Below are 15,636 nucleotides of genomic sequence, written 5' to 3' on the forward strand. Positions count from 1 at the left end.
TAATCTAACCAGCAGCAAACCGAGGGATGGTATGGGCGGGGGAGAGGGGTGAGCGACGGTGGCGTGCAAGCCCACGAGGGTTTAGGCTGTGATTTTATTTTTTTTTTTTCAAACAATTAGATGCCGTGGCCAAGAGGGTGCCCGTGCGGGGTGCTGCTGGCAGCCCGGACATGGCAGGAGGGCACCCAGGCCCCACGGGTGGGTGCTGTGCTGGGGTTCCCTGCTCCCGGCATCACCCCGGCCGCATCCACGGGGTCCGGCCCCACGCACAGGCTGCAACGTGGCTCCAAGAGATACTAAAATGGGAGATGCATACTATCTCCCAATGGAAAGTATTTTAGCTAAACCCATGCTATAACCATTTTATTGACTCCAAGTACCAGAGAGAAGGTTAGAAGTGACTCTTTTACAAGTCATTTTGCTGTTAAATTTAGCTGTCCTATTTTCATTATCCCCATGGCTTTGGCAAGGGTGAGCAGCCTTCCCTAAAAGGCCTCGTTTCATACAGTAAGTTATTTGCTTCTCTCCTGACAGATATCTAAGCTTATAAGGTTTGTCTGCTCCGCTCAATAGCAGTATCAGCCTTCAATCTTATATGATTAGCATCAGCATTTCGTATTTGCTTTTGGCTCCCCGTCTGACAGCTTTCCGTGTGGCTGAGGACTGGGGCTTCGGGATGGCATCGTGTCACGTGTAACGTGGGATCATCTGATTTTGATTCCCAAGGTTCATGGTACACTCAGAAAATTTGGTTAAGTGGTTCGTCTGCTTTTTCCCCCATTTTCCCTGTTGCCCAGCACGGAGAATCGCTTCGTTCCACTCTTTTCGCGGTTGTCAGGTCTGCAAAATATTGAGTTGATAGGTCAACATGATGCCAAGCGATGGGCAATTGAAGATGAAAGGTGATGATGTTAGAAGAAATGTTCCAGAAAGGAAAAATTTATCCCAGCAGGTTAAACTTTTCCATATTTCCAAAACCATTTCCCCCTGCAGAGAGGGACCGTGTCCCTGCCTTGGTGGCCGTGGGCAGCCAGCGCCTCCTTCGAGGTCATGAGAGGCTGCGGGTGAAGCCGGAGCTCATGGGATGGAACCTGTCCTTGCAGGGAGTGCTGAAGCTGCTGGGCTCTGGGCTTTTGGGGGGAAACTTACTCTGTTTCCCCCATAAACGACCCTCCTCAGCCCCAGTGCTCCCCAGTAAAGAGCTCACCCCCGCGGGGTTGTGCCCTCGAGGTTGCCCACTGAGATGCCTTCCGGGCACAGGGTCCTCCGTCCACAGCCTCTACGCTTTCCCCAGCCATGAGCCAAAAGCCCCACCAAATCTTCCCACCGCAACGATGTTGGCCCCCAGATTTCAGTCTGGCACGTACAAATCCAGCCCCTTTCTCAGCGATATTCACTTAAAGCGGCGCCTGCATCACTCGGCCGAGCATCTCTCGCCGAGACCCGGGCTCGGCCGCCCGGCCGCGCTCGCAGCACTGCCTTTCAGGAAATGCTGGAAATGCTGAAAATGCTTCGAAATGTGCCCAGCCCAGCCCCGTGCAAGTGCTGGGAACCAGCCAAGCCCCAGCTGGGCGGCCTCACGGCGGGAGGGGGCCAAGCCGGGTGCCCGGCTGCCCCCTGGGTTGGCTCCGAGTTGCTGGGCTGGGGGCTTCTGTGTCCCCACCTGACCCTTTCCCGACCCTTTTCCCCGGGGCAGCCCCTGGGGGACAGAGGAGGGTGTGGGTTAGGGACACGAATGGGAGACCCACAGCCTGAGGTGGCTGTTGGGGCAGGAAAGATGATACCTCAGCCCCAGTTCCTAAAATCCTCTCCTGGGACCCCCACCTCCATCCCGATGTTGCTCCCAGGGATGCCTCGTGGTCCCTGCTCGCCCCAAGTGCTGCCTGCAGCCCCCCCGTCCCTGGGGAGGGCCCCTGCCTGGGCGAGGGTGCGTCCCCCGTGGGCGGGCGGCTCCGTGCCGGTGGCACGTGGGCTTGTCAGCGGGGTGGCCCTGCACCCTCCCGCACCCCGTCCCACCCCCGGACCATGTAGGGCACCGGCTGCTCCCAGCCCAGAGCTTATAGGAAGAGGAAACCCCGTCCCCGCGCAGAGGAGGAAACCCGACAGCCCAGATGTGCACAGAGCAACGCCGATAGCGTTTTTATTATTTTATTATTATTATTTTTTTTTCCCCTCCTCTCTGCAAACAGAGGAGTTGCTGGAGCAGCGGCGGGCACGGCCCGACCCACGGCACGGCCGGCGAGCAGCGGGAGGCTGCGGCACAGCCCTGGCGCAGCCATGGGGCAGAAGTGCATGGAGAAGGTGTCCTCCTTCCTCTTCGAGTATGACACCCCCAGGATGGTGCTGGTGAGGAACAAGAAGGTGGGACTGACCTTCCGGCTGATCCAGCTCATCGTCCTGGCGTACATCATCGGGTAAGGCTCCCTCCTGCCTGCTTTCTCCCGAATTCATACCTTGCCAGTGGGTTAAAAAGCAATGGAGGCTAAGGGGTTCATATATCCCCTATACCCCAGTTTGGGGGGGAGGTGGGGGTATTGTTGATGGCATCCCGTTCGCCGGCCATGGCCACTCCCGTGCTGCCCAGTGTCCCACCAGGGGTCTTCTAGATGGCTGCCCCGTCCCCGTGTCCTCCCCAGGAGCTGCTGCGTGTGCGGGCTGGAGGCTCCCCCCTGCCCAGCCCCACTGCGTGCGCGCCGGGGCCCCGGCTCCTCGCTGAGCCGCATCCAACTCCTGCTCGAGCTGCTGGACGGTGGCCTGAGAATCTGTTGTTATTTTTATTTTCATTTATATTAAATAAGAGGCAGCTGGGGCCAGCGCGGTGATTTGTGAGACCCGAGCGGCTCCAGGCGCAACCATAAATCCTCCCCGTCCGCCGCCCCGCCGGGGAGGCAGAGCCAGCCCAGCGGCTGGGGCCGGGACGGAGCCTGGCTCCAAATCCCCGGTTTGCTTTGCTTGTGGGAGGCAGCTCCGAGAGCAGCCGCGGTGCAGAAGCAGCTGCTTAAAAAAGGCAGCGAGCGGAGCAGGCGGGGTCCGAGCCGTGCGAGGATGCGTGTCCTTGGGTGCCCTGGGACTGGGTTCCTGCCACAGCGATTCGGTCCTTGTCCCTTCAGCGTGGGATGATGCGCCGTGCTAAGGGATGCAGTGGTTGATAACAGTGCAAAAAAATCTTTGCCGTGTCCCCATGGCTGCCGTGGGCTCAGCCCTCGAGAGGGAACCCAGCACCCTTCCATCGGGAAGAGCCCCCTGGCAGGAGGTTTTCAGGGAGAGGTGGTATCTGGCCATGAACTGTAAAAAAATGGGTATTTTTAGGGAACAGGATGCCCAGTACAGCCCGAAGGAGAGGCAGCAGCTCCCAGGGCTCAGCGCATGTGAGTCGCTGCAGGGAGCAGCAGTGCCCATCCCAGCTTTTAGCCCACATCTCCTGGAAAGGGGGAAAAGCTTCCCAAGAGATCATCGTGGGACCCTCGGCATCGCTCCCACCCCGCTCACCGGCGCTTTGGCTCACAAGGGCGATCCTCATCCCAAACTGCCGCCCAGCCAAGGTCTCAAGGCCGCTCTGTCGCAAAGGGTTTTGCGCTGGCCCAGACTGGTGTTACTGGGAGCAGCGCTGGCTCCCCTAAGGGCCTAGGCCGTGAAGCCCCAGGGCTCCGGCAGACCCGGCCGGGAGCAGCCCCTCCTGCGGATGGGGAACCGGTGGAGACGGTTGCTCCGAGCGGGGCTTCCTAAGGAAACGTGGCTTGAGCAACCCAGCTAAAACGGGACGGGCAGCCGGGGGGGAGCAAAAAGAGAACCAGTTTGGGGGCGACAGCCAGCGGCAGAGGGCAGGAGGTCGATATAAAGTCTCTGTTAATTAAGTTTTTGCTGTTTTGGTGGGGTCGGGCTCTGCTAGCGCGGGGCCGCCGGTGAGCGGGGCTGCCTGTAACCCCACCGGCCGTTGGCATCCCCTCGCTGCCTGCGGCGCTGCCGCCGGTTCCCTGCCTGCACTGAGCCACCGCGCCTGAGATTCTTCTCTTCTCTAGAAGTGAGTTTGGCAGGCAGATTTTTATTTATGTATAATTACCCCAGCTTTGGTGTCGTCCCCGCCTTGGCAGCAGGCGCGGGATGCTCGTGGGGACGCGTGCCGATGCGCGGCAGTGCTGGGGGGGATGCGTGGCAGAGGAGGGATGTGGGGTTGACCCGGTGTTACCCTCGGGGAGCAGCTCTTCCTTCTGCCGAGATAAGGTGTTATCGCTGCTGGCCGGGCCATGCCAGGCGCTCCCTGGCTGGATGTGGCTTTCTCGCCTTTCCTAAGAACCTCGCACGCGAGGAGGCTGCGGGCTGAGCCGCAGGGTGCAGCCGGGGAGGGAAGAGGGCTTGGTGGCTCTGCCACGCTGGGGAGTGACACCGGGGGACTTTTACCACCTGGGCAGGGCTCGACGTGGCTTTACAGCCCCATGGGGAAATGACGCCTTGTTTGCCGTCACCGCAGCGCAGCGGCACAGGCCGGACCGCATCCTGCCCTGTCCTGGGGAGGCTGTGTCACAGCGGGGTGCCCAGCCCTGCGTGCCCGCCGTCTGCCAGGGAGGGAGGAGGTGGTAGCGGCCGAGGCTGCGATGGAGGCAGCTGTATGGAAACGCTCCACCATGGTGCTGCCCAGCTCACGGCCTCCTGCAGCCCTGAGGGCATCGGGGAAGATGCCCAGTGTAACCAGTGTAACCCAGTACGGCCCTCTGCCTCGGAGGAGGAGGTTGGAGCTGGGGGTCCCAGCCGGGGTGGCAGCGGGGCTGAGTTTCTGCTCCCATCCCCAGGTACTGGGGCAGATGCCCTCCCTGAGGTCCCCTCGCTCCCTGCCCCGGGATGCCGATGGGGCTGCAAGCCAAAAAGCACCGTCCCCAGGAGGTCCCCGTAAGGCCCAGCACCCGCAGGGGCAAACCTCTGGCCAGCACCTGGGGTTCCCCCATTTTCCCCCATGTCCACGGATGGGCTGACACCCTGGGCTGGTGTCACGGGCTGTCCCACGGGGAGCGCGCTGCCTCTGTCGTGGCCAGCGGGACCGGTGCCCGCAACGGCGGGGGACAAAAACCAGATCGCTCCTTTTTTAGCACCGGGAACGCTCCGCGCCGCCGGCAGCGCTACCCGAAATGGTTGCTCGCCCGTGTTTACAGTCTCCCTGAGTCAGAGTTAATCCAGCGGCAGCTTGTTTATGCCATAGGTTAAATAGTGTCAGGAACCGGCCCTAATGGCTGCGCGATGGGCTGGGAAACGCAGGGAGAAGCGCAGCAGTGTCCCCAGCCCTGCTCCCACAGCCCTCTTGCACCCGGGGCCACGGCTCTGCAGTTCCCTTTGCTGGACGTGGAACGGTGGCCCTGGATGTAAGCTATGTCCAGACTTACACCTGTCTTGGCCCTGGAGGCACTGATTTTTGGAGAGATCCACTGAAGTGGATCAGGAGGGTCCAGGCAGGTCGCTGAGTCCAGCAAGCTGCAAACCCGCCATAGGCTTTAATCCCAAATGGCCGATGGCCACCCTGCTCCACCTGCCTTCACACCCCCTCAACCTTGCCATGTGTTCCAGTCCCCAAAATAATCATCCAGCCGTGGAAGTCAGGTCCCACAGCTACTGCATGTCTTGGGCAAAGGGTGGGGGAGCTCAGCAACACATCCCTCATCCAGCTGGAGGAAATTTGGCAAATAAATCCCCAGGTGAGACTTGGTAGAAGAAGCCCCAGTCCACAGTGATGTGCTGGGACTTAGGACTCCTGGGGATGAGCGCTGGTGGCCATGCTCACCCCACCTCCTTTTCCTATCCAGGTGGGTTTTCCTCTATGAGAAGGGCTACCAGTCTCAGGACAGCATCGTCAGCTCTGTCTCGGTGAAGCTGAAAGGCCTGACGTTGACCAACGAGAGTGTCATGGGCCCTCACATCTGGGACGTGGTGGACTATGTTTTCCCACCCCAAGTAAGGAGGCAGGGTGGGTGGGTTAGGGGGGTTGCTTTTGTCCTTACAGCCGCTTTTCCCTACGTGTTGGGGTGCAGATGGGCTCCTCGGTGTAGGCTTTCCATGGGGCTAACCATGACATGGTGTCGCTATCGTGGAAAGCAGGTTGCTCGGGTTGCAAACCTCTGCTCACATATCACCCTCGGGGAGCGTTCAGTGCTTGGGACCCACCACGGTTGACGGGGCGCATTTGAGGCTGCCCTCAAAGAGGTCAAGGCTCCTCCAGTGCCTCCAGACAAGCGTCTTGGCCAGTAAAGGGTGTCCTTCACTGTCCCTGGGGCTGGTGGCTCTGCAGCTCCCCGAGGCCACCAGCAGCTTCCCGAGCTGTGGTGGAGGAGGGTGGAGGACCCAATATTAGGGAGAAAGGTGCCATCTGCCTGGACGTGCCCTGGTGGTTTGGGTGTCCTACCCCTTGCCCCAGGGAGAGGGTCCTCACAGAGACTCCATCAGACAACGTCGTGCCGGCTGTGAGCTCGTTGGCTGTGTCTCCACAGGGGGACAGCTCGTTTGTGGTGATGACCAACTTCATTGTCACCCCTGGACAGAAACAAGGAACCTGCCCGGAGGTAAACGCACTGGCTTCCTTCAGCGGCCTCAGCTCCTGTAATTTCGGGGGGTTGTGGTGGTGGCACTGGGGAAGGAGTTTTCCTGACACTGAGAGGTTTAGAAAAAGCCTGAGCCCGGCCTGCGAGTGCCACGTGAAGGCTTTTATTCTGCTGACAACCAGCCAGCATCCAGCTCAGTTTTCTTCCCTTTGAGACGATCAAGCAGAGCAGACTCGAGGTTTAAACCAGAGCATCTGCCCGGAGTTTAAAAAAAGAAATCCCCCTCTTTTTCCTGCTTAATCTGGGCATCCTTGGTCGGGGAGCAGTGTACGGATGAGGCTGTGGCTACATCCGTGAGGAAAACGCTGCCCGGTGAGGCGGGAGGGACAGAGGGACCGACAGCGCAGGGTGTGATGCTGAGCGGGGGCCGCCTGCTTTCTCCAAACAGCTGCCGGACGCCGGGCTCTGCGCGCGGGACAGTGACTGCAGCAAAGGGAAGTACAGCCGCCAAGGACAAGGTACGGCACCCGGCGTTTGTGGTGAGACACGCTGAGCACGGCGTGCTCCGGCGAAGCCGCGTTGGCTGGGGAGTGTGGCGGGGGGACCTGCTTTGGGACCACCGAAGCGGGGTTTGGGAAAAGCCCCTGACGTGCCGGGTGAGGGTCCCACCCGGGCTGGTTCTGCTTTCCCCTTCTGAGATGGCTGAGCCGCAAAAAACTCTGCCGACAAAAGGTTAAATCAAGACTGAAGCATTTCTCCCCAGCTGCTGTCCTCCCAACAGCGCGGCATTTTAGCGAGAAGAACGCCCAGTTGCTCCCCTGGGCAATGGTGCAGGAGAAACCACTGCCCCGAGCTGAGAGGCCGCAAATAATTCCCCTTTTAATAAAGGGGCACCACAGCCCTGAGTATTTTGTGCCTTGGATGTCTATGGCAGGGCTGAAGCTTCAACCGGATCCCATCCATCCCAGTTTGAGGCTGGGATTTCCCAGTATCCAGGGTGAGCAGCTGTCTCTCTTCCCCGCAGGGCTCATGACGGGCAAGTGTGTGCCTTTCAACAGCTCTGTGAAGACCTGCGAGATCTTTGGCTGGTGCCCCGTTGAAGTTGATGACCACGTTCCCAGGTAAGGAATGATGTTGTTGCCCCCTTTTCCATCCAGGTCCCACCCCAGCTGGACCAGCAGCACTCGCTGTAGGGCAGAGCAAGCCGGGGCTCTGCGGGTCGCTGCCAGGACAGCCTGGGTCAGTGCAGACCCCGTGGCTGCCCGGTGTCCCCAGGGGGTTTGTGCCTCTCCTGGTGTGGTTTGCTCCCCACCTCGCTGGCAGCTCACCCCATCTCTGCTGGGTGCTCTGTGCATGGACCAGCAGCCCCGTCTGTCCTGTTTGCCTTCAGAGTAAAGTTGTGCTCTGCCCATGAGATGTTCTCCACCTCCCACCTCCACGGGCCACTGTGAAGCACCTCTTGATAGATGTAAAGTCCTTTTCTTCCTTGCTTCCCCCCTCACAGGGGGGCCATGGGAACAGCCATAGGCTCCCCGAGGAGCCCAGGGAATCATGCCGGCCCTTGAGCTCTCTTCCAGCTACCTCCCTGTGCTTTTGGGGTTTCTTAACTGAAACCCCAGCACCTAACTCCCTCTCTGTCCCCTAACAGGCACTTCCATCCTTCCTTGAGGCTTTTCTGAGCCTTGTTGGGATCTTTCACTTAGAAAGGGAGGATCACCAGTTTTTCTGGGTCCTGCTCATCCCAGTTTGGATGAATCTCCACCAAATGGGGCTTTCCCCACAGGCAGAGAGCCGAGTGATGGACGCATGTCAACACTTGTGTTTTTCAGCCCTGCCCTGTTGTCAGAAGCGGAGAAGTTCACCTTGTTCATCAAGAACAGCATCACCTTCCCCAGGTTCAAGGTGTCCAGGTAAGGGGAGGTTTGAGGGGATGGCTTCTGCTCGCTTCCCCCAGCCCTGTCCCTCAGGGGAAACCGTGGGTGTAGCTGGATGCTGGATACAGAGGGTGCCGTCCCTCACCAGCGAGCCCAGGACTGCTCTAACTGCTGACCACCACATTAGCTGATAGGAACAGAGACGTTTCCCTCCCAGATCTGTCCCACCTCCGCTGGTATCTGTGGTTACAGGAAAGAAGGTTTCTGGAATTAATGTCCCCTGAGTTATCCTCACACGATGCATATGAAAATACAGTTTCTCTGAGTCTTCATTTTTCTTCTCGCTTTTCCTTCCTGAAGATAACAGTAAAATGCTGCATGGCGCAGTGGGGTGTGAGCAGCCAGGACCAGCTTGGTGCCCAAAAATGAGCCGAAGCCCCTCTTAACATGACGGTTCCCACCTGTTTCTGCAACGGGTGATAGGGTCGGCCCCTTCCAGGCAGCGCTGGGAAACAGTGCCGCCGGCTGAAGGCGCACACGTAAGAGGATTTGTGATGACACTGATTATATATCTGATTTGGAACAAATTACCAGAAGCTATTTGTGCTGAAGACGGCGGCTTCTTCTCACTAAGCCGACCGCGTCCCGGCGCTGCAGCCAAGGTTGAATGCCCTGGCAGCCCGCACGCTTGGCAAAGGCTCGAGCCGAGCTGGCGCTGCACCCCGAGAGGTGGCTGGGAGAGGGGATCCCCCCCCAGCAGCAGGAGAGGTGGCAACCTGAGCGAGGACAGGCGGGAGAGGGGACACGGTGGGGAGAGCCGGTCCTGGGAGGTGAGGGTGGGCGGACTGGCCGCTGTTGCAGGGGCTGCGCTGGAGCTGGCTGGGGTCGTGGGGAAGCGTCCTGCCTTTGATCGCTGCTGCTGCTGCTGCTGCTGCTGACCGGCCGAGCATAAACAATGGGACGGGGTTGAGCAAGGCACAAGTCTTACAAAACCATCTGGGTCAGGGAGGTTTCACAGAAGGACTATTTTTAGGCGAAGGAGCAGAGCGGGGTGGAAGGCAAGGCGTTGTCCTATCCTTTTCACCCTTTCTGGAGGAGATAACAAAATCCAGCTAAATGTAAAAGCTGTGGGATACGCTGTCCGTGAGCTGTCCCAGATGAAAACTGTTGGTGCACGGAGCATTGCCTGGCAGAGCCCATGGATGAGGTGATGGGCAAATGGGAGAGGGATGGTGGAGGCCACGGGAGGGTTTGCAAAGCTGAGGAGTGAGCGAGGGGGTTGCTAGAAGAGGTGAGGACGGGCAGACGTGTGGTGGGTTTGGGCAGCAGGCAAAGCAGCAAACCCAAAGCAGAGGTGGAGAACATTTGCAGGAAAGAAAACAAGAGATAAGCTTCCTCCGCAGGAGGAGGTTCAGGGGAAACGAGTTGCTGATGGGGTGGGGAAAAACCAGACAGGGCTGGAGGAAAGCACCCGGTCTCCGTGCGTGGGGTCTGATGAGCACGTGGGGAGGAGGACAAGGCCCTGAGCTTTGACGTTACCCAGCTTTGAGCAATAGGTTGGACCAAGGACCTCCAGAGGTCCACTCCCGCCTGAATTCTTGGGTTATTCAAACACTTTCTCACTCTCTTTTCATTCACAGGCGCAACTTGGTTGAGAGCGTTACCAAACAGTACCTGAAGAAATGCACCTATCACAAAGTCACCGATTCCTTATGCCCCGTGTTTGACCTGGGATACATAGTGAAGGAATCGGGTCAGAATTTTACCATCCTGGCTGTTAAGGTACTTCAATTTCAAATGATGTTTCTTGCTGAGGTGGGGAGGGGGACACCGACCGAGCAATCATCCCTCCGAGCCGCTGAGACGCAAGGGATCTGTTTTCTCAAGGACTCGTGAGGCAGTGTCAGAATTAGCTCTTAAAGATTATGAATCTCCTTGGACATGGCCTAATATTTAAGCCTTTCTTGGAAACTCCCCTGTAAGGTTGACGGGATTTGACCCGCTGGCAGTAAATCCAGGGTTCCGTTTGTTTTAATTTGTGCATGAATAACCAGAGCTGCGTGGCCACATCCCGTCCGGCTGAGGTCAGAAATGCAGCTTTGCCCAATGCTTGTCAGGGTGATGTGCTATTTCTGCACTGCGGAGCCTTAAACGAACTTCGCCAGGCATTAAATAAAACCAGAGGGTTGCATATAGGTGCCAAAAAGATGAGCCCCTGGGGCACAGCTGGTTACAACCTGGAGCGAGCTCAGGAGGGACCGCGCCATGTCCTAGAAGGTGGCCACTTCTCTGAGAGGAGGTTTCCTTCTGATTTCCATGGGTTCATTTCACTCTCCTCTATGACCGTGTTAAATTGCCGTTGATTTTTCCCTCACATTAATGGTTTGATGGCAGGGTTAAACCTCAGGAAAGGCGAGTCTTGTGGGCAAAATCGGGCAAGGGGTCCCACCAGGACCGTAGGGGATCTGCAGTGAGCGCGGTTTCTCAGGACCATGCCTTGGGCACAGGGTGATGATCAGGAACAAAAGGGTATGAAATTCGTTGTGTATCCAGCGTTTAGGGCAGAAGCAAGCGCCTCTGCATGGGTTGGTGTGTAGGGCACAAAGCCAGGCTGCCCAGGAGGGCTGAGGCAGCGGTGGGGTCCGTGTGCCCTGGAGAGCCAGGACACCTCACAGCATCGAGAAAGGCCACCTATGGGGAGGGAAAGCATTTCTCCGTGTGGGCCAGGTCCAAGGAGGGGCAACCTCGTGACTCCCCTCTCGGCTGCAGGGTGGAGTGGTGGGCATCACCATAGACTGGAACTGCGACCTCGACTGGCCCGTCCGGTACTGCAAACCCATTTACCAGTTCCACGGCCTTTACAATGACGACAGTAACGTTTCACCGGGCTTCAACTTCAGGTAAGGAGAGGCCTGTTAACTCTCCAGGCGGAATTCAGAGGTGACATCTTTCAGGATCCCACAGCACCCAAGGGATGGTGGAAGGTCAGGGGCTGTTCTCCAACATACTCGCTACCTTTGCAGTGCCAAACAGCAGCGCTCTCTTTAGCGTAACATGAGAAAAGTGATAACCCACCCCTTGGCCTCAAAATTACCCCGTTGCTTTTCCCTGTTCTTCTCCCCCCTCCTTGCAGACTCTCTTGCTCAGTTGAGCTCTTGGGAAGCCCCTTGAAAGACTGGAGATGGCGCAGGGTTGTCTCGCGTGTTGCCACGCTTGAAAGCGTTCAGCCACAGCGTGACATCCAGGCACCAGCTGCTGCTCTGGGTGAAGCTCCCACCAGTGCTGTCACATAGCGCTCGGGGTCATCGGGTATCAGCACAAGCAGGAGCTTTAACTCCAACTTGCAGGCAGGGAAACTGAGGCAACAGAGGGGAGAGGTGCCAACAGCCCAGCTCCTTCGGGGGGGGTTAAGGAGCAGGTCCGTGACAGCGCATCCCCAGATCTTTATCCTGCTCTGCAGCCCACCGAGATCTCGATGCCGCTGGGTTGCAGGGGGCTGTCAGACCCCCTGGCAGGCCATTAACGCTCACCATGCAATCGGACAGATATGCCAAATACTACAAAGAAGACGGGGTGGACAAGAGGACGCTCTACAAGGTGTTTGGGATCCGGTTCGACATTTTGGTGAACGGCAAGGTAAGGGTGGCCAGGCGCTGGGTTCGCCCCCGGATCCCCGGGATGGCGGTGCCGTGTCCTCAGGAAGGTGTCGCGGGGACAGGAGAACCAGTGCGAGTGTTTTCCTCGGGTGCGGAGCCCCTCACAGCAGCCCCTGGGCAGTGCCGGGGAAGGGAACACAGAGGGGAAGCCCATTTTACAGGTCACATCTATCAGCTGCAGTTCAGTCAGTGGTTTTGTCCCAGGAAACATCATGACGGGTTGGGGAGGGGGGAACTGTGGAAAGTCAAAACCTTTTACTGATCTTTCCAAAAGCTGAACATTCGCATTTTTCTATTTTGTCTTTTTCTTCCCACTGGGAGAGAGAGCTTTCCTTGTTGAGTCCCTACTGGCAACATTTAACAGAGTATTCTTATTTTTCTTTTTTTAAATTAAAAATACAGGAAGCAAAGTAATTTCAGTTTGTGGCAGCCTAAAGCCAACCTCCCGTATTTTTCTGTTTGACCAATGAGCATAAAACCAGCTCTTACCCAGCTCCCGTCCGCGCTGTGGTTGTGGTTCGGGTTGCTGCAAGGCGCTTTAGCTGAGCCCCACCTACAGCTATGGCACCCCTTTTTTTTTTCCCCCTGGGCTGATCGTAACATATCACCTATTTTCTCGCACTGTATTCAGGCGGGCAAATTTGACATCATCCCGACCATGACCACAATCGGCTCTGGAATCGGTATTTTTGGAGTGGTAAGTTCAGATATTTCCAGCCTCTATACGGAGACTCTCAAATTAGTCTCCTTGCCTGTGACATCCGCGGGGAAGTGTCCCTGAGCTGCAGCGAAATATTGGCTCCTGCTCAGGCAATAGGGGATGGGCAAAAGAGGGAAAGGAGGTGCTCTCCCCCCTCGCTAGCTCAGGAAAAGATTCCCGCTGCCCATCGGCTGGTGTGAATTGTGCTCGCGGGAGCCGCTGCCCTGCCCAGCGAGGGGAAGGCAGCCCCTCCTGCCAGGGTATCTTGGGTATCTTCGTCTTGGTAGCTTGATAGTTTTAAGTTAGAGATGGTATTAAGGGGGTTTTGGAAGTGAGGGGCAGTATTTCACGCGCAACAGAAAACCAGCATCCTATTTGGTTATGGTCGTAAAAGCTTTGGCGTGACCCAAAGGGTGTTGCGCTCTGCATATACCTAAAGTGGAAACAATTAATTTCTGTTGACTGAAATCACCCAGTGTTGAACCCAGAACACTTCGCTCCTGTCCTAAACGGGCTGTGTGCTCTTTAGCAGCTGCCATGTTGAGGGTTGAAGCAGAAGTGACCCTAATTTGTGGGGCAAACTGGAACAAGCTGGAAGCACGGGGCGGCACGGGTGAGCTGGGAGGGCAGTCCCAACCCTAACTGCGCTTTGATTTAAGGCTTCTGTCCTCTGCGACCTGCTCCTGCTGCATTTCCTCCAAGGACGGGACTATTACAAACAAAAGAAATTCAAATACGCTGAACAGGAGCCTGTAAGTAATAGCATGTCCCTCCCCTGGGGAGGCTTTTGCGGGTGTGTGAGTGTGAATGTGTGCACGGGTAATGAGGCTTCAACACAAACAACATTTATACTGAGGAGCAACCAGGCGCCTTCCTGAGCTACTGGGAATGCTGAGCCCTGGGGACTGTCAGAGACTGGCACCCACGAATCTCCTAAATAACAGTGATCTTCCGCGTGACTCGCTGTTTATAGCTTTATTCCCTCCCTTTATCTCCACATATTCCAATATCTGGTAACACTTGTGTTCCTTTAAGGGAAGCAGGGGCAGACCAGTGCTTTAACAAACTGGAAAATGTCCCCTTTTCTGCTTTCTTAGAACATCTCCATGACAGTGGGATGTTTTGTGGCCTTTCCTAGGACACGAAAACAGCTGTCCTCAAATTCATCTGAAAATATGCCTATACATTGGGGGTTAGAAGTTGCTGTTCAGCCGTATTTTTCCCTGGCGTTAGAAAGGGGCAGGTCTGTAGAAGAGTCATTGTTTTCTCTCATTTAACCCCCAGTCGAAGTCGCATAAGAAGGAAAAGGAGCTGGACAACACGCAGTGAGAGGTGAGCGGTGTTTACCCGGCCCCGCCAGCATATGGCTGGCAGGGGTGAGGGCTGTGGGTCTCGGGGCTGTCCCAAGGCCCCCGGGAAGGCAGCAGGGCTCCAGGGAGGAGGTCTGGAGGAGATCTGGAGGGGCTGGGAGGAGGTCTGGAGGTCTGGAGGAGATCTGAGCTGTGGGCTGTAACATCTAACCCAGGATCAGCGTTGCGTGGTGCAGCATGGGGTGCAGGATGCGGGACATCTTCGATGGCAGCATCGCTTGAAGAGGGGCGGGGGGGGGGGGGGGGGGGGGCAAAACACCAGCAATCACCGCGCATCTCTCTCTCTCGGCAGAATCCACACTGACTGACAAACCTGCACCCCTCTTCCTCCTCCTCCTCTCCTAAAACACGGTCATCATCACCCATCACCAGCCTGCACCAGCCCCAAGGCCAGCAGGAGCAGCGTCCGGCTCATGGGAACGTGGCACCCTGCAGCCAGGGCAGGGTCCGGCCGGTCCGGCATCCTGCCTCCCGTGGGACACGCTGCGATGCTGCGGGTGGGTTAAGCTAAGGGATGCTGAGGGCCCTCCACCAGCCCTGCTGCAGGGCACGGGGGTCTGCGGGGCTCCCACCGCCCCCCGCCTGGTGTGTGGGGGCTGTGCCGGGGCATCCCGCACCTGAAGCCCCTGGGGAGAGCATCGCCGCCTCTCCTTCCCCAGCGGCACCCTTGGAGAGCTCCAAATTGAGGAGAGGAGGAGGGAAGGAGAAGCTGGCAAGAACCATGCCCGGTCCCTCAGCGTGGGAGGAAAAAAAAATGGCTATTTTGTAAGGATGTATTTTATTAAAAAAAAAAAAAAAAAAAACAACCAACAAAATAAACCTTTAGTTTTTCTACTACATCCCTTTGTGCTTGCCCCGGGGCGCGGGGTGTGCAGTGCTTTTTGGCACTGGGGGGTGGTTTGCTCACGCAAAGCAATGCCGTAAATGGGGCTGGAGCATGGTGCCCCTGCGATGGGCTCGGTGCAGGCTCCCCCCGGGCGCTGCCTTCCCGTGCAGGGCCCCCGCGCCTCTGGCCACGAGCAGGGCTTGTTATCAGGGTTTGTCACTTGGGTTTCCTCTGCAGACGGGCCGGCTGGCGCTGAGCGCTGGCACGCTGCTGGCCCTCGAGAAGGGCTGCCCTGCGCCGGCTGTGCCTCCTGCTGCCCGTGCCCGTCGGCATGGCCCGGTGAGAACTGGCCTTCTCGGCGGTACCCTCCCAAACCGGCTCTTTGCACCCAGGAACAAAACTTCCCCTCTCCTGCCAGGAGGTTTGCACTACTCGGCACGCGCAGTTGGAAAATGGCGACCTGCGCCCAAGCCCCGCGTCGCGATGAGCAGCCCCTGCCCGCTGCTGCTGGCTCCGGTCAGTGCTCCGGGATGCATCAAGCACAGGCTTTCAGCACAGTCCCAAAAATTACCCCCCTCCGGAGGTTATTTTTGCCTTGGTCACTTCAAACCTGGGTCCCGGCTGCCTCGGCAAGGCAGTGAAGAAGCTATTGGGATTACTCTGCCGGTGGCTGCGGTGCCGCTGACGGC

At 57.7% G+C, this 15,636-nt stretch overlaps 1 protein-coding gene across 1 annotated transcript; it reads left to right on the forward strand.

Annotated features, from left to right (window-relative positions):
- The first annotated feature begins 2,254 nt into the window (after window positions 1-2,254).
- P2RX1 (purinergic receptor P2X 1) lies at window positions 2,255-14,880 on the forward strand. Its single transcript, XM_082493096.1, has 13 exons — window positions 2,255-2,414; window positions 5,790-5,937; window positions 6,471-6,542; window positions 6,970-7,039; window positions 7,546-7,642; window positions 8,351-8,431; window positions 10,036-10,177; window positions 11,165-11,295; window positions 11,941-12,031; window positions 12,683-12,748; window positions 13,411-13,503; window positions 14,036-14,083; window positions 14,414-14,880. The coding sequence occupies exons 1-12, from the start codon at window positions 2,278-2,280 to the stop codon at window positions 14,078-14,080; spliced, it is 1,173 nt and encodes a 390-aa protein (XP_082349222.1). The 5' UTR covers window positions 2,255-2,277; the 3' UTR covers window positions 14,081-14,083; window positions 14,414-14,880.
- The last annotated feature ends 756 nt before the right edge of the window (window positions 14,881-15,636 follow it).

This window comes from Vanellus vanellus, assembly GCF_965231255.1.
Source record: "Vanellus vanellus genome assembly, chromosome: 19".
NCBI classification, from domain to species: domain Eukaryota; kingdom Metazoa; phylum Chordata; class Aves; order Charadriiformes; family Charadriidae; genus Vanellus; species Vanellus vanellus.

What these genes read in the sequence shown, in the direction of transcription:
- P2RX1 (XM_082493096.1), top strand. Translation starts at nt 2,278, where the DNA reads ATGGGGCAGAAGTGCATGGAGAAGGTGTCCTCCTTCCTCTTCGAGTAT. An exon ending in GTCCTGGCGTACATCATCGG is followed by an intron (nt 2,415 to 5,789) that starts GTAAGGCTCCCT and finishes TTTCCTATCCAG; the next exon opens with GTGGGTTTTCCTCTATGAGA. An exon ending in CCCAGGTTCAAGGTGTCCAG is followed by an intron (nt 8,432 to 10,035) that starts GTAAGGGGAGGT and finishes TTTCATTCACAG; the next exon opens with GCGCAACTTGGTTGAGAGCG.